Below are 16,476 nucleotides of genomic sequence, written 5' to 3' on the forward strand. Positions count from 1 at the left end.
CAATTCAAAGTTTACTGAGGACTTTCCATATTATTTTTCACAGGGGTTGAACCCAACAACATTCCCACTAGCAGTGAAGAGAGTTCTTTCTTCACCATATCCCAACCAGCATAGAATGTTCATTTTTGTTATATGTCATTTTCATGGTGTGAGATTATATCCCATTGTTTCTTGATTTGGATTTCTTTAATAAGTGATGCTAAGCACTTTTTTTTTCATATAAAATGCTTATATATTTAAAATGTGTATTACATGGGACAATTATCTTTTGCTTTTGGCCAGATAGTGGAAAGAACATTTTGAGTATTTTTTCTTTTGCTAATATATGAAGAGTTATTTTTCTAATGAATAAATATAATTATATAAGGATTTTAATATTTATTTTTGGGAAATTGGTTCTCTAGAAGAATTAAACAATTCTAGTTTCCCATTAGTTTTGTTTAGTTGCAGGGTGAGGGACGTCTCTTCCAAACAATTTTTAGAAGGTCCTGGGCCCCATCATTGCTTGTCATACCTGGCTTGCAGTGCTCAAGACATCCAGGGCTGCACTTAGTGATATTTTGAGAACATGTGATGCTGGATATCAAACTAAAGGCTTCTGCATTCAAGCCTCCATGCAGCTCTTCAGCCTTGTTTACTTAGCTTTGATGTCTTAGATTAAGTAACAATAAAAACATATGTATAAATGATGTAAGAATAGATTATATAGTAGGTAGATATTTCTGCAAAGATGTTTTTCTTTGAAATTTTCTCTGAAATTCAGTGCAGGTCTCTTTTTTTTTGTTTGTTTGTTTGGTTTTTTTTTGGTTTTTTGGGCCACACCCATTTAATGCTCAGGGGTTACTTCTGGCTACATGCTCAGAAATTGCCCCTGGCTTGGGGGGACCATATAGGACGCCGGAGGATCAAACCGAGGTCCTTCCTTGGCTAGCGCTTGCAAGGCAGACACCTTACCTCTAGCGCCACCTCACCGGCCCCAGTGCAGGTCTCTTTTTCCTTTCTTCTCAAGGTGACAATGGTTATCTTGGGATGCATAATCATTCTTCCCTCTCCCTCTCTCTAGGCAAAAGGTTTAAGAGTTTTTATAGTCCGAGACTGGTTGTACAGACAGTATTGTATGCTCTTATTACTGCTTTAGATAAACTATATAGTATATAGTAATATATGGAACATTTATATTATAATTACTTAGTCATTTATTTTTTTCACTATGATAGTAAACAGTAATATAGTTAAGAATTTTTAGCAAAGATTCATACTGCCTAGTTTGATCCTATTTTAAAACACTGTGAAAATTTCTTGACTTAAATCTGTCTTACCACATTTTATTGTAAAGCAGGGTAATATCTACATTAAAAAGCTGTTGTAGTGGCCGGAGAGATAGTACAGCAGTAGGGCGCCTTCCATGCGCCCAACCTGGGACAAACCCGGGTTCAATTTGGATTCCCAGCATCCAATATAGTCCCTGGAACCTTCCAGGAGTGATTTCTGAGCATAGAGACAGGAGTAACCTCAGAGCACTGCCAGGTGTGATCCAAAAACAAAACAAAACAAAAAGCTGTTGTATTAGTATAGTAAAAAAAAATAAAATAAAATGCTTACATAGCGAAGGGCTCACTGCACTGAAAATAATTTCTTTTTTTTTAATTTGAAGCTTCTCATTATTTATCAGTGGTGTACAGTTTCATAGACTTTCAAGAGTTTAGCTTCACATATGCATATCAATATCATTCTCTTCACTCCTGCCACTAACAGACCCATCTACTAATTTCTTTCACCATCCCTACCCTTTCCTTCTGTTAATATCCACTGTAGTTTTCACTGAGTCTAGGGTAAGTTTTATTTTTTGACAGTTTGTTTGTATTTGTTATTTATACTACACATTTGAAATAAGCCATCTGTTAATTATCCTTCACTTTTTAGTTTTATTTGGCATAATTAACTCAAAGTCTATTTCGTTCCAAAAGGAACAAGTTACATTGTTTTCAATGGCAGATTAGTGCTCTACTCAGCACATATATCACAGCTTCTTTATCTACTCATCTGTTGATGCACATTTGTTCATTCCATGTTTTGGCTTTTGTGAATATAGTGATAGGGATCACAAGGTCATATATATCCTTTCAGTATTTTCATATCTCTTCACTAAATGGCCTAGGAGTATTGCTCATTCTAGGAATCTCCATACCATTATCTGTAGAGGCTGCATCAGCAGATGTGGTTCAATTTGCTCCTTGAGTCAGGCTGGGGTGGAAACCAGTCCTAGACTACTGGTATTGTCTGCAAAATACAGCTGCTATACCTCGTCTTCCTGGTGTCTCTCCTGCAACTCAAGTATTGTTATAGCTCCTGCAGAACATATCCTCGAGCTTCCACTAGCCTGGGCAGGGAGCTGGGCTCTTGTGTGGAGTCTTTGAGGCTGCACCAATTTACAGGCAGCAGTGCTTGGTTTTAGAGCCACATCCAGCAGTGCTCAGAAACTGTATACCCTTCTCTGTGCTTAGGGATCACTTTTGGCAGTGCTTTGGGAACCATGTAGCACTGGGGATTGAATATAGGCCTCCGGAGTGCAAAGCATGTGTTACAAGCCCTTTGAGCTATTTCCCTAACCCTAGAGTGTCTTTTTCTCCACATTCTTACCAAAACTTATTTCCAATTTTTTGGATAGAAGCTGTTCTCACTAGTGGTTATTCTCTTATCTTCTGGATAGAGGATATGATTTTGATTTGCATTACTTTGTGATGTTTTATGCTCAGTAATATTAACTAATACTCATTTACTCTTTAAATAAGTGGTACAAACAAACTTGCTCTGTTCTAAACAGGTTCTAGTCTCTGAGGGTAATAGCAGTGAATAAAATCTATTTTTTTGTTCTCACAGAGCTAATTTACTAGAAGTAGGAGAAAGATACAATACAAAAATAGCTAGAATGTCAGATGATGCTAAGGAAAGTGGAAAAAGAAATCAAGTTAACGTGAGAAGGAAAATCACCAAAGACTTCACACATTAGTGACAAAACAAACAAACAAACAAAAACAAAGCAAATGATGAGCTTGTCGGGATGTGGTAAAGAACTCAGTTGCAGAGAGACTCTAAGGAGAAGCGTAGGAATTTTGCAGGGTAGATATGAGAGGAATAGTGTTAATAATTAGAATCTTCCTTCTTATCTGATCTTTTAAGATCTGTCTATTCCTTTGACATTGTATTAACCAAAACTTAAATATACTAAAAAATAGGAAGACACATTGACTACCTAAATTTTACAACTTATATCTAGTTAAATCTACTTAAAATTTTACTTAAACTATTTAAAACTCTACTATTTAAGTAGTTAAAACTAGTTAGTCATTGTATCATACCTAGACTTAACATTTTGCCACATTAGCTTGATCTGTATTTTTCTGAAACATTTAAAAGAACGTTTCAGAAAAATAATATACAGATACCATGACATCTTACCCATAAATATTTATCTTGATCTCTAAAACTATTATTCTATTGTTTATATAATGATTTTCATGAATAACATTCGACAAAATTAACACCTTCTTTCATATAATTTTTTTCCATATAATTTTTATCATTAATTTTCATATAATTTTTATCATTTATATCAGCCTAAGCTCAATTTTTTGAGATATTCATAATTTCTAGCAGTCTAATCTCAGTCTAGTGTTTTTCTAAACTTTTTTCTTTTTTTTTTTCTTTTTTGGGCCACACCCTGTGACGCTCAGGGGTTACTCCTGGCTATGAGCTCAGAAATCGCGCCTGGCTTGGGGGACCATATGGGGCGCCGGGGGATCGGACCTAGGTCCGTCCTAGGCTAGCGTAGGCAAAGCAGGTGCCTTACCTTTAGCACCACCACGCCAGCCTAAAACTATTTTCTATAGATAATTTCTGCTCTACTCTAGGAATATGAATTAAATTTTGTATGCTTCCTAGATCAGACTAATGCACTTGTGATAGGAAGTAAAGGAGATTTAAAATTTCTATGTTTTATTATTAGCACATGCTATCATCAAAACCTTTTGTAGCTGAAATGTTGGCTTACAAAAATTTATGTTTGGGGGATAAATACTTTAAAATATATGTTACCAGAACACACCCATCCTCAAAGTATTCATATCCATTCTACTGACTCATACCACAATCTACTGAGTACCCTTTCATTTATGATATTCCATTCTCATCTCAGTGGGCTTTGGATACTTTCCTTGGTGATTGGGAAGTTAAGTTAAAATTTTTTAACCTGAAAATTGAAGTTCATATTTTAAATTTAATTTATCAAATAACTAAAACATGAAAAAATTTTATGTTTAGTATTTTTTTAATTCTAGGGAGCACCTGTAGAATTTTTGGTATTACATGATATTGATTCAGTAATATCCCATGTGGAAAATAATATGAATTTTGAGGAAGTAAAAGAAGATGAAGATGATGATATGGAAGATCCAGATATGGGTAATATATTTTGCTATGCTCATCATCCTCTATACTCTTATAACACCCATAAGGTCCGTTGAATTTTAGTAAATTAGTTTCTCATAGATTACCTTCTTCAAGAGTATGAAGAAGCATGAAGAACTTTATTCCATATTTCTGGTCTTTGGCTTTATTGCTTTATTTCTGTGATGATTTCGATATGTCAGCCTTCAGCGTCTAGGGAGTGTAGGTCATTTGAATATAATTTCTGGTTGAAGTCATACCCTTCTTTTGCTTCCTAATTCTGGTTTTTAATTTTTCCTTTAGTGTTGCCTACTCTTTTTTTTTTTTTATGTCTCTTTTTGTATTCTAGTTCTAACATTTCTTTTATTATCTGACTTTTTGTTTTTGTTTTTGGGCCACACCCATTGACGCTCAGGGGTTACTCTTGGCTATTAACTCAGAAATCGCTCCTGGCTTGGGGGGACCATTTGGGACGCTGGGGGATCAAACTACAGTCCCTCCTAGGCTAGCTCTTGCAAGGCAGATGCCTTACCTTTAGCGCCACCACTCCAGTCCTACAATCTGACTTTTATTTAACTTCACCCTTTATGCACAGTCTGTCCTCCCTTTCTCTTTAATTCCTCTGTAGTTGCTGTTGCAACAAGTGAGTGTAACACTTACTTAATTGTGCTCTCATCTGTGCTTCTTTTGCTCACCAGGGTCATATGCTTGGTGTGGTGCTTACACAGTTGGTTGCTGTGTTCTCCCTAGAATCCTGCATTCACCTATGGTTCTCATATGCTTGAGGTTTCACATACACATATACTTTATTGAGATATCTCAGAGCTAGCTTACCTTGTTTTGTAAGAGCCTTTGGAGTTGCTCTCAGCACACACGGACATTCCTAAGGTTTGACTTTGTGCTATGTATTGAGGTCAAGAGCCATAACCAAGCCTACTATTTTTTTTTGTTTGTTTGTTTGTTTCAGTGTACTAAGCATTCAATGTACTATAAAATGTAATCCATTGGTCATACTATTGTATAGGCCTATTTACATCATCATTTTTTCATGCTTCATATCCATACCAATAGAAAAAAATAAAGGAAATTCAGAAGAATCAAACCTAAATTAAAATGTCCTTCAGTAGAGGCAAGTACAGGATAAAGAATAAAAATGAAATGAGTTTTCTACAGAGGACAATATAAATGGAATAAAAGAAATATGATCAACTAGAAAGAGAATATATCAACATTGATGAATAGGTGAAATGAGAGCTGAGGAATAAAGAGATTTATAAATTAGGGTAGTTTATTCAGGGAAAGAGCACATAAAAGAGACAAAGGAATGGTACAAGCAAAGATAAAAAGGATAGACTTGGAAATAAGGAAAACTGGCTGGAAAATGAAAAACGAGAATAAGGAGAAAAATTATAGTAAATAAGCAAGTAGACTTTAATTTTAGTATAGAGAACATAACTTCAGTGTTATGCAATAATATAGTATTAGAAAAATACCATTCGGGGTGGGGGAAAATAAAGAAAAATACCTTTTAAAATAGTGTAAAATGCTTCATAGCATAGACTTGTATTATTTGATTGACTAGTCACAGAGGATTACTGAAATGGTACTAAAATAAAGGTTTACTTTTTTAGCTTGCAGTACTGAAAAATAATGCTCTGAATGCTATCTAGCTCACATCATTTTTTAGTATGCTGAAACTAAAGAGAAGAACCACTTCACCTCCCAAACATCATCTTCTTAATTCTGTTGCATTCAATGCAGTAAATCCAACTCATATAATATCATAAGATGTATTTTAAAATTACAGAAATTATATTTAAAATTATTCCAATGCTAATACTAAATGTACAAAATCAGTAGTTGCTAATAGCAAGTATTTACTCAAAGTTCACATTTCCAATTCTGCATTTGTACATGTTGTTTTTTTACCTCATGCATTTTGCTGCCTCTCTTCTTCATAGCCACCTGAAATTATATTTTTCTTTCAATATTTATCTAAAGAATACTATTCTAAAAATCTTTTGTTTTTATTTTATGCCACATTTGACTGTGCTCAGGGTTTACTCATGATCGCACTCAAGGATCACTTGTGGCAGGACTTGAGGGATCATATAGAGTACTGGAAATAAAATCTGAATCAGCTCCATGCAAGACAAATACCCTACCTGCTCTACTCTCTTTCCAAATCCTTCTTGGAAACTTTACTTGTCCCTCAGGTTAAGTTAGATTTCCTTTCTATATTTCTCAATATATGTCTTCTTATTAATATCTCATTTATCTTTTGAGTTTCTTAATAAAAAGATAAAATATGTGTTTATTGATCAGTTTATAATATGACTTTTCTATAGTTTAAAACTATATGTGGCCAGGACTTTTGTTGTTTTTGTCCATGACTTTTCCTAGTCTCGATTATACTTCTTGAATGTATTAGAATCCACATAAACACTATCAAGGTATTTGGTGAACATTTTAAATTAAAAATGAACATATTGATGGCAGAAGTGCACACTGGTGAAGGTTGTTATACATTGTATGATTGTAAAGTCAATTGTATGGTCCTCAAACTACGGCCCGCGGGCCACATATTGTATTTATTCCCATTTTGTTTCTTCACTTCTAAATAAGATATATGCAGTGTGCATAGAAATTTGTTCATAATTTTTGTTTTTACTATAATCTGACCCTCCAACAGTCTGAAGGACAGTGAACTGGCCCCCTGTTTAAAAAGTTTGAGGACCCCTGGACTGTATAATGTTATCTGTGGTAAAAAAAAATAAAAACCTGGTGTTTAAATTTTTAAAAAATGAACATACTAGAAACAAAAGCCCAAATGTTATTTCTAGACAAATTTAATTGTTTTTGCAGTTGACTAAAACTTTACTATTTATGGATTAGGAAGCATCTTAGAATAATTTTAAGTCATGCAATAGCTAAATATTTTAAAATATGAATTTAAAATATTAAAAAAGTGTTAATTAAAAGTTCTTATTAAGAGGGGGCTGGGAATGTGGCTCATTGGCAAAGTTCATGCTTTGTATGTGTGAATCCCTGGATTTTATTTTATTTTTATTTATTTTTTTTCTCTTTTTTTCCTTTTTTTTCACGGAAGGAAGGGGGAGAGGGAGGGAGGAAGGAAGAGCAGAAGAAAGAGGAAGGGAGGAAGGAAGGAAAGAAGGGAGGAGGAAGGAAGGAAGGGAGAAAGAAGGAAGAAAAAAGATTGGAGGGAAGGAGGAAGGAATGAAGGAAGGAAAGAGGAGAGAGAGGAGGAAAAAAGTGAGGGAGGAAGGAAGAAAGAAAGGGAAGCAGAGAGAGGAAGGAAGGTAATGATGGAGGGAATCAAGGTGGGAAGGGAGGGAAGTATGGGAGGGCTGAAGTTAGAGAAGGGCCCCTAGATTTCGTTCATGAAATCAAACATAAATACTTATTAAAATTACCAAATTTTCATATGCTAGCCTGGGATAATATCTTAAATATAGTCAGTTAATATTTATATTTACATTGATTACTTTCAAACATTTTAGATATTCAAGATGATGAAGTGGAAGAAACTGTTTACAGAAATAGGAAGAAACAGTTATCTTTGGAACTTACAGTGGAATTAACTGAAGAGACATTTAATACAACAGTTATGACTTCAGATAGCATAGTGTTGTTTTATGCTGGCTGTGAGTATAAGTGAAAGCTGGACTAAATATTGGAACATTTGAAGTAAGGAGCCTTTATGTCTTCTTTTTTTTTTTTTTTTTTTTTTGGTTTTTGGGCCACACCCTGTGACGCTCAGGGGTTACTCCTGGCTATGCGCTCAGAAGTTGCTCCTGGCTTCTTGGGGGACCATATGGGACGCCGGGGGATCGAACCGCGGTCCGTCCTAGGCTAGCGCAGGCAAGGCAGGCACCTTACCTCCAGCGCCACCGCCCGGCCCCAGCCTTTATGTCTTCTATATATTGCCTGTTCAAAAAGACATCACTCTCATATGTTGCATATTTTGAAACATTTATTTCTAATTCTATAAAAATAATTATGTATCAGATTTACAAAGTGAAAGATTAAACTAAATGTTCACTGTTGTAATTTTAAATTATTATTGTGCTAAAGCTAAGGATTTCAATATATTAATGGTTCTTAAAGATCTATAAGAAATATATTATATCTGCAAATAATGGCTCTTCACCTATATTCCTTACAGTATGACACAGAAAATTAGTTGCATTGAAATCCAAATAAAAAAGATATTTCTTATTAAGAAAAAAATATTGGGCCGGAGAGATAGCATGGAGGTAGTACATTTGCCTTGCATGCAGAAGGACGGTGGTTCGAATCCCGGCATCCCATATGATTGGTCCCCCGAGTCTGCCAGGAGTGATTTCTGAGCGTAGAGCCAGGAGTAACCCCTGAGTACTGCAGGGTGTGAGCCAAAAACCGAAAGAAAGAAAGAAAGAAAGAAAGAAAGAAAGAAAGAAAGAAAGAAAGAAAGAAAGAAGAAAGAAAGAAAGAAGAAAGAAAGAAAGAAAGAAGAAAGAAAGAAAGAAAGAAAGAGAGAGAGAGAGAGAGAGAGAGAGGAGAGAGAGAGGGAGGGAGGGAGGGAGGGAGGGAGGGAGGGAGGGAGGGAGGAAAGAAGGAAGGAAGGAAGGAAGGAAGAAAGAAAGAAAGAAAGAAAGAAAGAAAGAAAGAAAGAAAGAAAGAAAGAAAGAAAGAAAGAAAGAAAGAAAGAAAGAAAGAAGAAAGAAAGAAAGAAAGAAAGAAAGAAAGAAAGAAAGAAAGAAAGAAAGAAAGAAAGAAAAGAAAGAAAAAATTTGGAACCTCATAAACATTTTAGATATTTATAAATAATATGTTGGAGAAATGCATGTTGTAATGTCTGTTGAATTTTATCTTCATGTAGGGCAGGCAGTATCCATGGCATTTCTGCAATCCTTTGTTGATGTGGCAATTAAATTGAAAGGTACTGTACTGCAGTGTACATGTTTATTTTCTTGATTTAGAATTGTAATTATTTGTAAAATTTGCCATACTAAAAATGTAGAATATCTCATAAAAGTTTAGGGTTTAGGGCCATAGTGGTGGCATGGAGCTGTAAGGCATCTGCTTTGCCAGCACTAGCTTAGGACAGACCACGGTTTGATCCCCCGGCATCCCATATGGCCCCCAAGCCAGGAGTGATTTCTGAGTATCCCCTGAGTGTCATGAGTGTGGCCAAAACAAAAACAAAAACAAAACGAACAAAAAGTTTAGGGTATACATTCATGTGTCTTGCTTAAATTTAATGAACCATGTGTTTTGAAAATGTTCAGAATCTTTCACTTTGTTTTTCTGGAACTGTCTTTAGTAGATCATAGAGAGCTAGGTATATTAAGTACACATAGCTATATTGTTAATTTAGTTATCTCTGATGAAATAGTTATTCAGCATACTAAACAGTGTTAAATAAAAATTTAACAGATAGGGGCTGGTGAGATGGCGCTAGAGGTAAGGTGTCTGCCTTGCAAGCGCTAGCCAAGGAAGGACCGCGGTTTGATCCCCCAGCGTCCCATATGATCCCCCCAAGCCAGGGGCAATTTCTGAGCACTTAGCCAGGAGTAACCACTGAGCATCAAACAGGTGTGGCTCAAAAAACCAAAAAAAAAAAAAAAAATTAACAGATACAACCTAATTTCATGAATTCATGAAAGATCCACGATCACAGTGGTCTTGAAATTATAAACAACCCTCACTGGCTAGGATATTATATATACATATCTATATATTTAATATTTAATATATTATACATACATATCTATATATTTAATAAACTACTTTAAAGATCATGTGTTAAATAGTTGCACATAATACATTTGTTCCAAGACCAGTCCCGCCACTAATGTAAAATTCCCTCCACTGTTGTCCCCAGTTTTCCACCTATTCCCAAGTCTACCCCATTGATAGGCATGAAATATCCCATTGGCAGGCATGAAATAAAATATTTCATATTGTTTATTTGTAGGTACATGGGAATAAAATTATTTTTAAGTAGCACAATAAAATATTTTTCAAAAATTAATGTATTACATAGTGAAACCATTAAATCATTGTCACAAAGTTTGCTAAGCTTTTCGTTGCTAGTTTTGTCTTGTTTCTGAACATTAGGTGACTTTGAATCTATGTTGTCCTCTAAATTGGTATTTTCCTTGTGGGATAACAGTATTGAAAATATTTGGGGTTATTATGCTGCCATGTATACTGACACATAGACCAGAAATTCGGAGTTCATGGCTAATATTATGGCTTTTGTAGGGTTTGATTTTGTCTGCCAAGGCTTCCTGAAGTATGAGAAAGCAGGGGGAGAGTGCTTGCACTTACTGCAGAAAAGTCCTAGGTGTCAGTTCAAATGCCAGTTTTGGTTAATTTGGCATCTCTGCTGAGCTCTGTGATAGAGTGGTGAAACTGAGCCATTGTTGAAATGGTGGTTTTGGGTACACCCCCCGGCTTGCCTTCAGCAGGGTAAATACTTGGCTTGCTCTCTTCTTACCATTTTTCAGCTGCATGGCCTGGGTATCCATGATATTTCAAGATTTTTCAGGGTTTTTAAGAATAAAGTGAGTCCATGGAATGCAGACATGGAGATTATATTTTCTGGGGGTATTATATTCTTTTTTTTTTTTTTTTTTTTTTTTTTTGGGTTTTTGGGCCACACCCGGCGGTGCTCAGGGGTTACTCCTGGCTGTCTGCTCAGAAATAGCTCCTGGCAGGCACGGGGGACCATAGGGACACCGGGATTCAAACCAACCACCTTTGGTCCTGGATCGGCTGCTTGCAAGGCAAACGCCGCTGTGCTATCTCTCCGGGCCTGGGGTATTATATTCTAATACCCAGAATTATACTTAAAATAAATTATCTTATGAGGACTGGAACGATAGATAGCATAGCAAGTAGGGCATTGGCTGACTCAGACTTCATCTCCAGCATTTTATATGATCCTGAGAGCCTGACAGGAGTAATTTCTGAGCACAGAGCTAGGAGTAATCCCTGAGCACTGCTGGGTGTGGCCCAAACCCCCCCCCAACCAAAACCAAACCAAACAAATCTATTCTGTGAAACTGGATTCAGATAAATAATCTAGGACTTGAGTTCCTTTTTCCATTAGTGTGTACTTTATGATTTTGTCAGGGGAAGATGTTTGGTGCCCAGGAATCACAACTGGCAGGCTCGGGATACCATATGGAACACTGAGGATTTAACCCAAATTGGCCGCTTGCCCTTTTCGCTGTACTGTCACCCCAGCCCCATTGAGTTTATTTTCTCACTAATTATATCTCAGATACATGGACTAATTTTAGAAGTTTAGGGGGTTTTTAACATAGAAAGGATAGCATCGGTAACTACAGTAAACTAGTGTTTTGTGTCTATTGATTCACATACTACAATCTGTTCGAAAAAGAATGTACTATTGCTTAGGGATTTAGTCTCATAATCTTAATGTAATGCCTTTTGGGGGAAAGATCACTTTGCATGTCCTAGTAGAAGATGAGGATTTTTTTTTTTTTTTTTTTTTTTTTGGTTTTTGGGCCACACCCGATAATGCGCAGGAGTTACTCCTGGCTATGCACTCAGAAGTTGCTCCTGGCTTGGGGGACCATATGGTCCGTCCAAGGCTAGCACAGGCAAGGCAGGCACCTTACCTCTAGCGCCACCGCCCGGCCCCAAAATAGAGGGCAGAGCTGTGTATGTGTGTGTGTGTGTGTGTGTGTGTGTGTGTGTGTGTGTGTGTGTCCACAAAATAGAGGGCAGAGCTGTGTGTGTGTGTGTGTGTGTGGTTTTTGGGTCACACCCGGCAGTGCTCAGTGGTTTTTCCTGCTCCATGCTCAGAAATTGCTCCTGGAAGGTTCCGGGGACCATATGGGATGCCAGGATTCGAACCAATGACCTTCTGCATGAAAGGTAAACAAACGCCTTACCTCCATGCTATCTCTCCGGCCCGAAGAATATTTTAAATTCAGTCACAAGGTGGCAGCAATTGTCCAGTTTTTATACAGACATAGTATGTTCTTCTGTTAAATTAGTAACCTCTTTGAAAATACTACTTTAATGAAGAATATAGAGTGAACTACTAGAGGTATAATATTAGATTATCCCAATTAAAACATGGTTAAATATTGAAAACAATTTATGGGAAAGAAAATAAAAATATTTAATGGATAGCTTTAATATAAATTCAATCTACATACTCTCAAAACACCCAATGACTATTGATGTTTTTAAAATTTAATGATAATTACAGAGATTTTAAGAAAACTTGGATTCTGAAACAAAAGAATGCCAACATTTTTGTTTGTTTGTTTTGAAGCCATACCCTATGGTGCACAGGGCTCTGTGCCTAGGGATTACTCCTGGAGGGTTTGGGAGGCCATATAGGGTTCCATGAATGGAACCAAGGTTGGCTTCATGCAAGGCAAACCACCTACCCACTGTACTGCCACTCTGACCCTAGGAATACTAACATTTTTAGCAGTGGTAGATTGTTGAGAATATTAAGTGAAGGGAAAGAAGTTAACTTGTAATAACATTATATTCCAAACTTAGGAGGCAGTATAAAATATAATATAAAGAATATAATATAAAAAAGGATCTCTGTATTTTATTGAATAAATGATTAACATAAATGATCAGATAATTTTATAGAGAATTCATTTAGGAATCTGATTTTAGAATAAATAAAGTTATCTTTGTTTATATGATCATACAATATTTAGTTATAGTATACTTCAGAGTAGAAATTAAACATTTGTTCGTGGAGAATCACCAGGGTATACATTCCACATATTTTCATTGGATATAAACTATGGAATAGATATTGTATTAAGCAGTACATAAATAGTGGTAAATATTAAAGACATTGCCCAGCCTGTATTATCAAACAATTATAAAAATTAAATCTAAAGTAGTCAATTATTGCATATGAGATGCAACCTAAAATAATTTAAAGTATAAAAGTAAATTTTGGGGCCAAAGTGATAGCACAGTGGTAGGGTGTTTGCCTTGCATTTGTACTTGCACTAACATGAGTTCAATCCTCAGCATACCATATGGCCCCCCAACCCTGCCAGGAGTGATTTCTGAGTGCAGAATCAGGAATAACCCTGAGCACTACCAAGTGTGGCTCCAAAACAAACAAACAAAAAGTAAATTTTTAGTGTTAACATGCTTTTTTTTGGGGGGGGGGCACACCCGGCAGTGCTCAGGGGTTACTCCTGGCTATCTGCTCAGAAATAGTGCATGGCAAGGACAGGGAACCATATGGGATGCCGGGATTCAAACCAACCACCTTAGGTCTTGGATCGGCTGCTTGCAAGGAAATGCCGCTGTGCTATCTCTCTGTCCCCAAGTGTTAAAATTTTTGATGATAAAATGTAGAAATATTATATTTCAAATTTTAATCATATCTTAAAGTGGATATATCAAACTGATAGACAAACATTACTTCTTTGATCTATTACTTCTTTGATATATTAAAGTTATATTTTGTTAGATTTTATTTCTTCCTTTCAGTAACTGAGTTGTATGGTACTTATTTGATTATATTTTAAATCTCTTATCTTTTGGAGAACTGTACATGCAGTATTATAGATCAAATAGAATTTTCTCTTTTGGTCTCTACTCTCTTGTTTTGTTTGTTTGTTTGTTTGTTTTTTGAAAATGACTATAGTATTTAGACAACAATGGGCATTAGAAGTCAGGCTTAAAAGTTTCATGGGTGTCATTTATTCATAAGCATTTGAAGTGTTTTCTATGCTACCAAATGCTGTATATGCTGGAAAATTAATGGTGAATAAAGCAGAGTTTAAACTCAAGAAGCTCTCTTGATAGAGGTAATATTCAGACAACTGCACATATGAGTACATAATTTCATTACAATATAAGAAATGGAGCATGGATTGTTAAGCACATAGAAACCCTTGAAGCCACAAAATATATAGAAGACAAGCATAATTGCAGTAATACAGGCTTCAACGAGTCTTTGGGAACTTAATTTCATTAGTTTGGGAAACAAAAAATATAAACAAATATAACTATCCAATCTAAAATATTTTTTCACAGCACAAGAGAATTTTTATAATGAAAAAATATAATTAGAGTGTAAATTTTCATTATCAAAATGAAAAGACTTCTCAATGGGAAGAATTATTTGCAGTATACATACATATATGTGATATGCAAAGAACTCTTTCAGCTAAACAATAAAATATCAAAACTTAATAGACATGCTTAGAACATAACATGGAGATGATAAATAGGCATATCACTATTATAGGGAAATGCAACATCAAATAGCAATTAGTTATTATTTAATATTTGTGACAACAGTGAAGTTTTATATTTAAAAGACCAGGAACAAGTGCTGGTGAGGAAATGGAGAAAGAATCACCTTCATACATTGTTAGCGGAACTATGAATTCTATGTGGCCTCTGAGAAACAGTCAGAGGTTTCTAAAATTATTAAAAATAAATCTACCATATGATCCTGTAATCCTGCCCAAAGTATATGTCAAAGTGTAAAAATGTCAAAGTGTAAAAACACTAATTCAAAAAGTTATATGTACATCTATATTTATTGCAATATTATTGGCAGTATGTGTGTGTATAGGAATATATATTATTGGCAGATATAGAAACAATCTAAATGTCCAACCATGGATGATTGGATTAAGATGTGCACAATATAGAAGCTCTAGGCTTCAAGACGCAGCTGCTTTGCTGTCTCGGTAGGAACTAATTTTTGGAGAGCTTTATCACTCGTAAAGGAAGCTTTATGGAGGAGTAAAGCTCGAAAAAAAAAATAGATGTGCACAATGGAAAACTAGCCATCTGTGAAAACAAAGATAAGACATTGTCATTTGAAATACAATTGGAGATAATGCTCACCTAGGTGAGTCAGGTAACAAGTACTGAATGATTTTACTCCTATGGATCACAGACCTGAAATTACTAGAGTGTGGTGACTAAAGGAACAAAAGGTGGAAGGAGGCCAATGGTTGTTACCAAAGTAGTGAGTTTGGTGTGATAATATACTTTTGTAGAGGTAAGAGCCTGTACTCAAAAGACACATTGTGTTGTGTAACGGTATTACACATTAGGGAAAAAATTGTTAGGAATTCTATGTGTGTCAGAAGGATTCTGTAAAGTATTCATGCTTGTAAAGATCTGAAGAGATGAAAAAGCCTGGACTCTGAAAAGTTGGAGGTGGGATGGTAATACACTTGAGTTTTGTAAAGAAAAACTTTACAAGTATGAAAAAAGAGATGAATTAGGAGTTAACTTAATCTAATGTTTTATGGCTGATCAGATGTTGTTTTATATCCATAGAGATTTATAATATTTTACTTATTAATGTAGATACTTACATAAAATCTATAATATATTATCTATAATAAAATATTTTCTAACCTAAATATAACATTCCCTTTCTTAGGATGAAACACAGTTTTGGGGTGGGGGGATTTGGGCCATACTCTGCTATGCTCAGGAATTACTTCTGATTACTTCTGGTGGTTCTGGGGGGACTATACGGAGTTCTGGATATAGAACCCAGGTTGGTCCTCATGCAAGGCAAGTCAGTAGTCTGCCCACTGTACTCTCTTCAGTCCCTGAAACATGCTTTTCAAAGTCTATTCAGATTGTCCCCTAAAATTTCCATAATTCTCTACACTTCAAAAAATTTTTATATTTGTAGGATCTATTTCATGTACATTTTAAAATGCAGTAACACAGAATTATTCATATACTAATTTAAAATTTTATATACTCATGGAGAAAGATACTGTTTTCAAAAAGAATTAAATTTTTTGTGGGGGGGTGTGGTTTGGACCACACCCAGCAGCACTCAGGGGTTACTCCTGGCTCTACACTCAGAAATAGCTCCTGGCAGGCTCAGGGGATCATATGGGATGCCAGGAATCGAATCCCTATCTGTCCTGGGTTGGCCATGTGCAAAGCAAACACCCTACCGCTGTGCTATCTTTTCAGTCCCAAGAATTAATGTTTTAATTTATTGAATTA

General features: G+C 35.6%; 1 protein-coding gene across 1 annotated transcript in view; it reads left to right on the forward strand.

The window, feature by feature from the left end:
• Positions 1–16,476, forward strand: part of TXNDC16 (thioredoxin domain containing 16) — an 81,806-nt gene that overhangs the window by 42,444 nt on the left and 22,886 nt on the right. Inside the window, exons 10-12 of the mRNA XM_049767086.1 lie at positions 4,338–4,461; positions 7,968–8,111; positions 9,329–9,388. Of these exons, the coding sequence (XP_049623043.1) occupies positions 4,338–4,461; positions 7,968–8,111; positions 9,329–9,388 (328 nt within the window). The remainder of the gene's footprint in view (positions 1–4,337; positions 4,462–7,967; positions 8,112–9,328; positions 9,389–16,476) is intronic.

Source organism: Suncus etruscus, chromosome 2 (genome assembly GCF_024139225.1).
Source record: "Suncus etruscus isolate mSunEtr1 chromosome 2, mSunEtr1.pri.cur, whole genome shotgun sequence".
NCBI classification, from domain to species: domain Eukaryota; kingdom Metazoa; phylum Chordata; class Mammalia; order Eulipotyphla; family Soricidae; genus Suncus; species Suncus etruscus.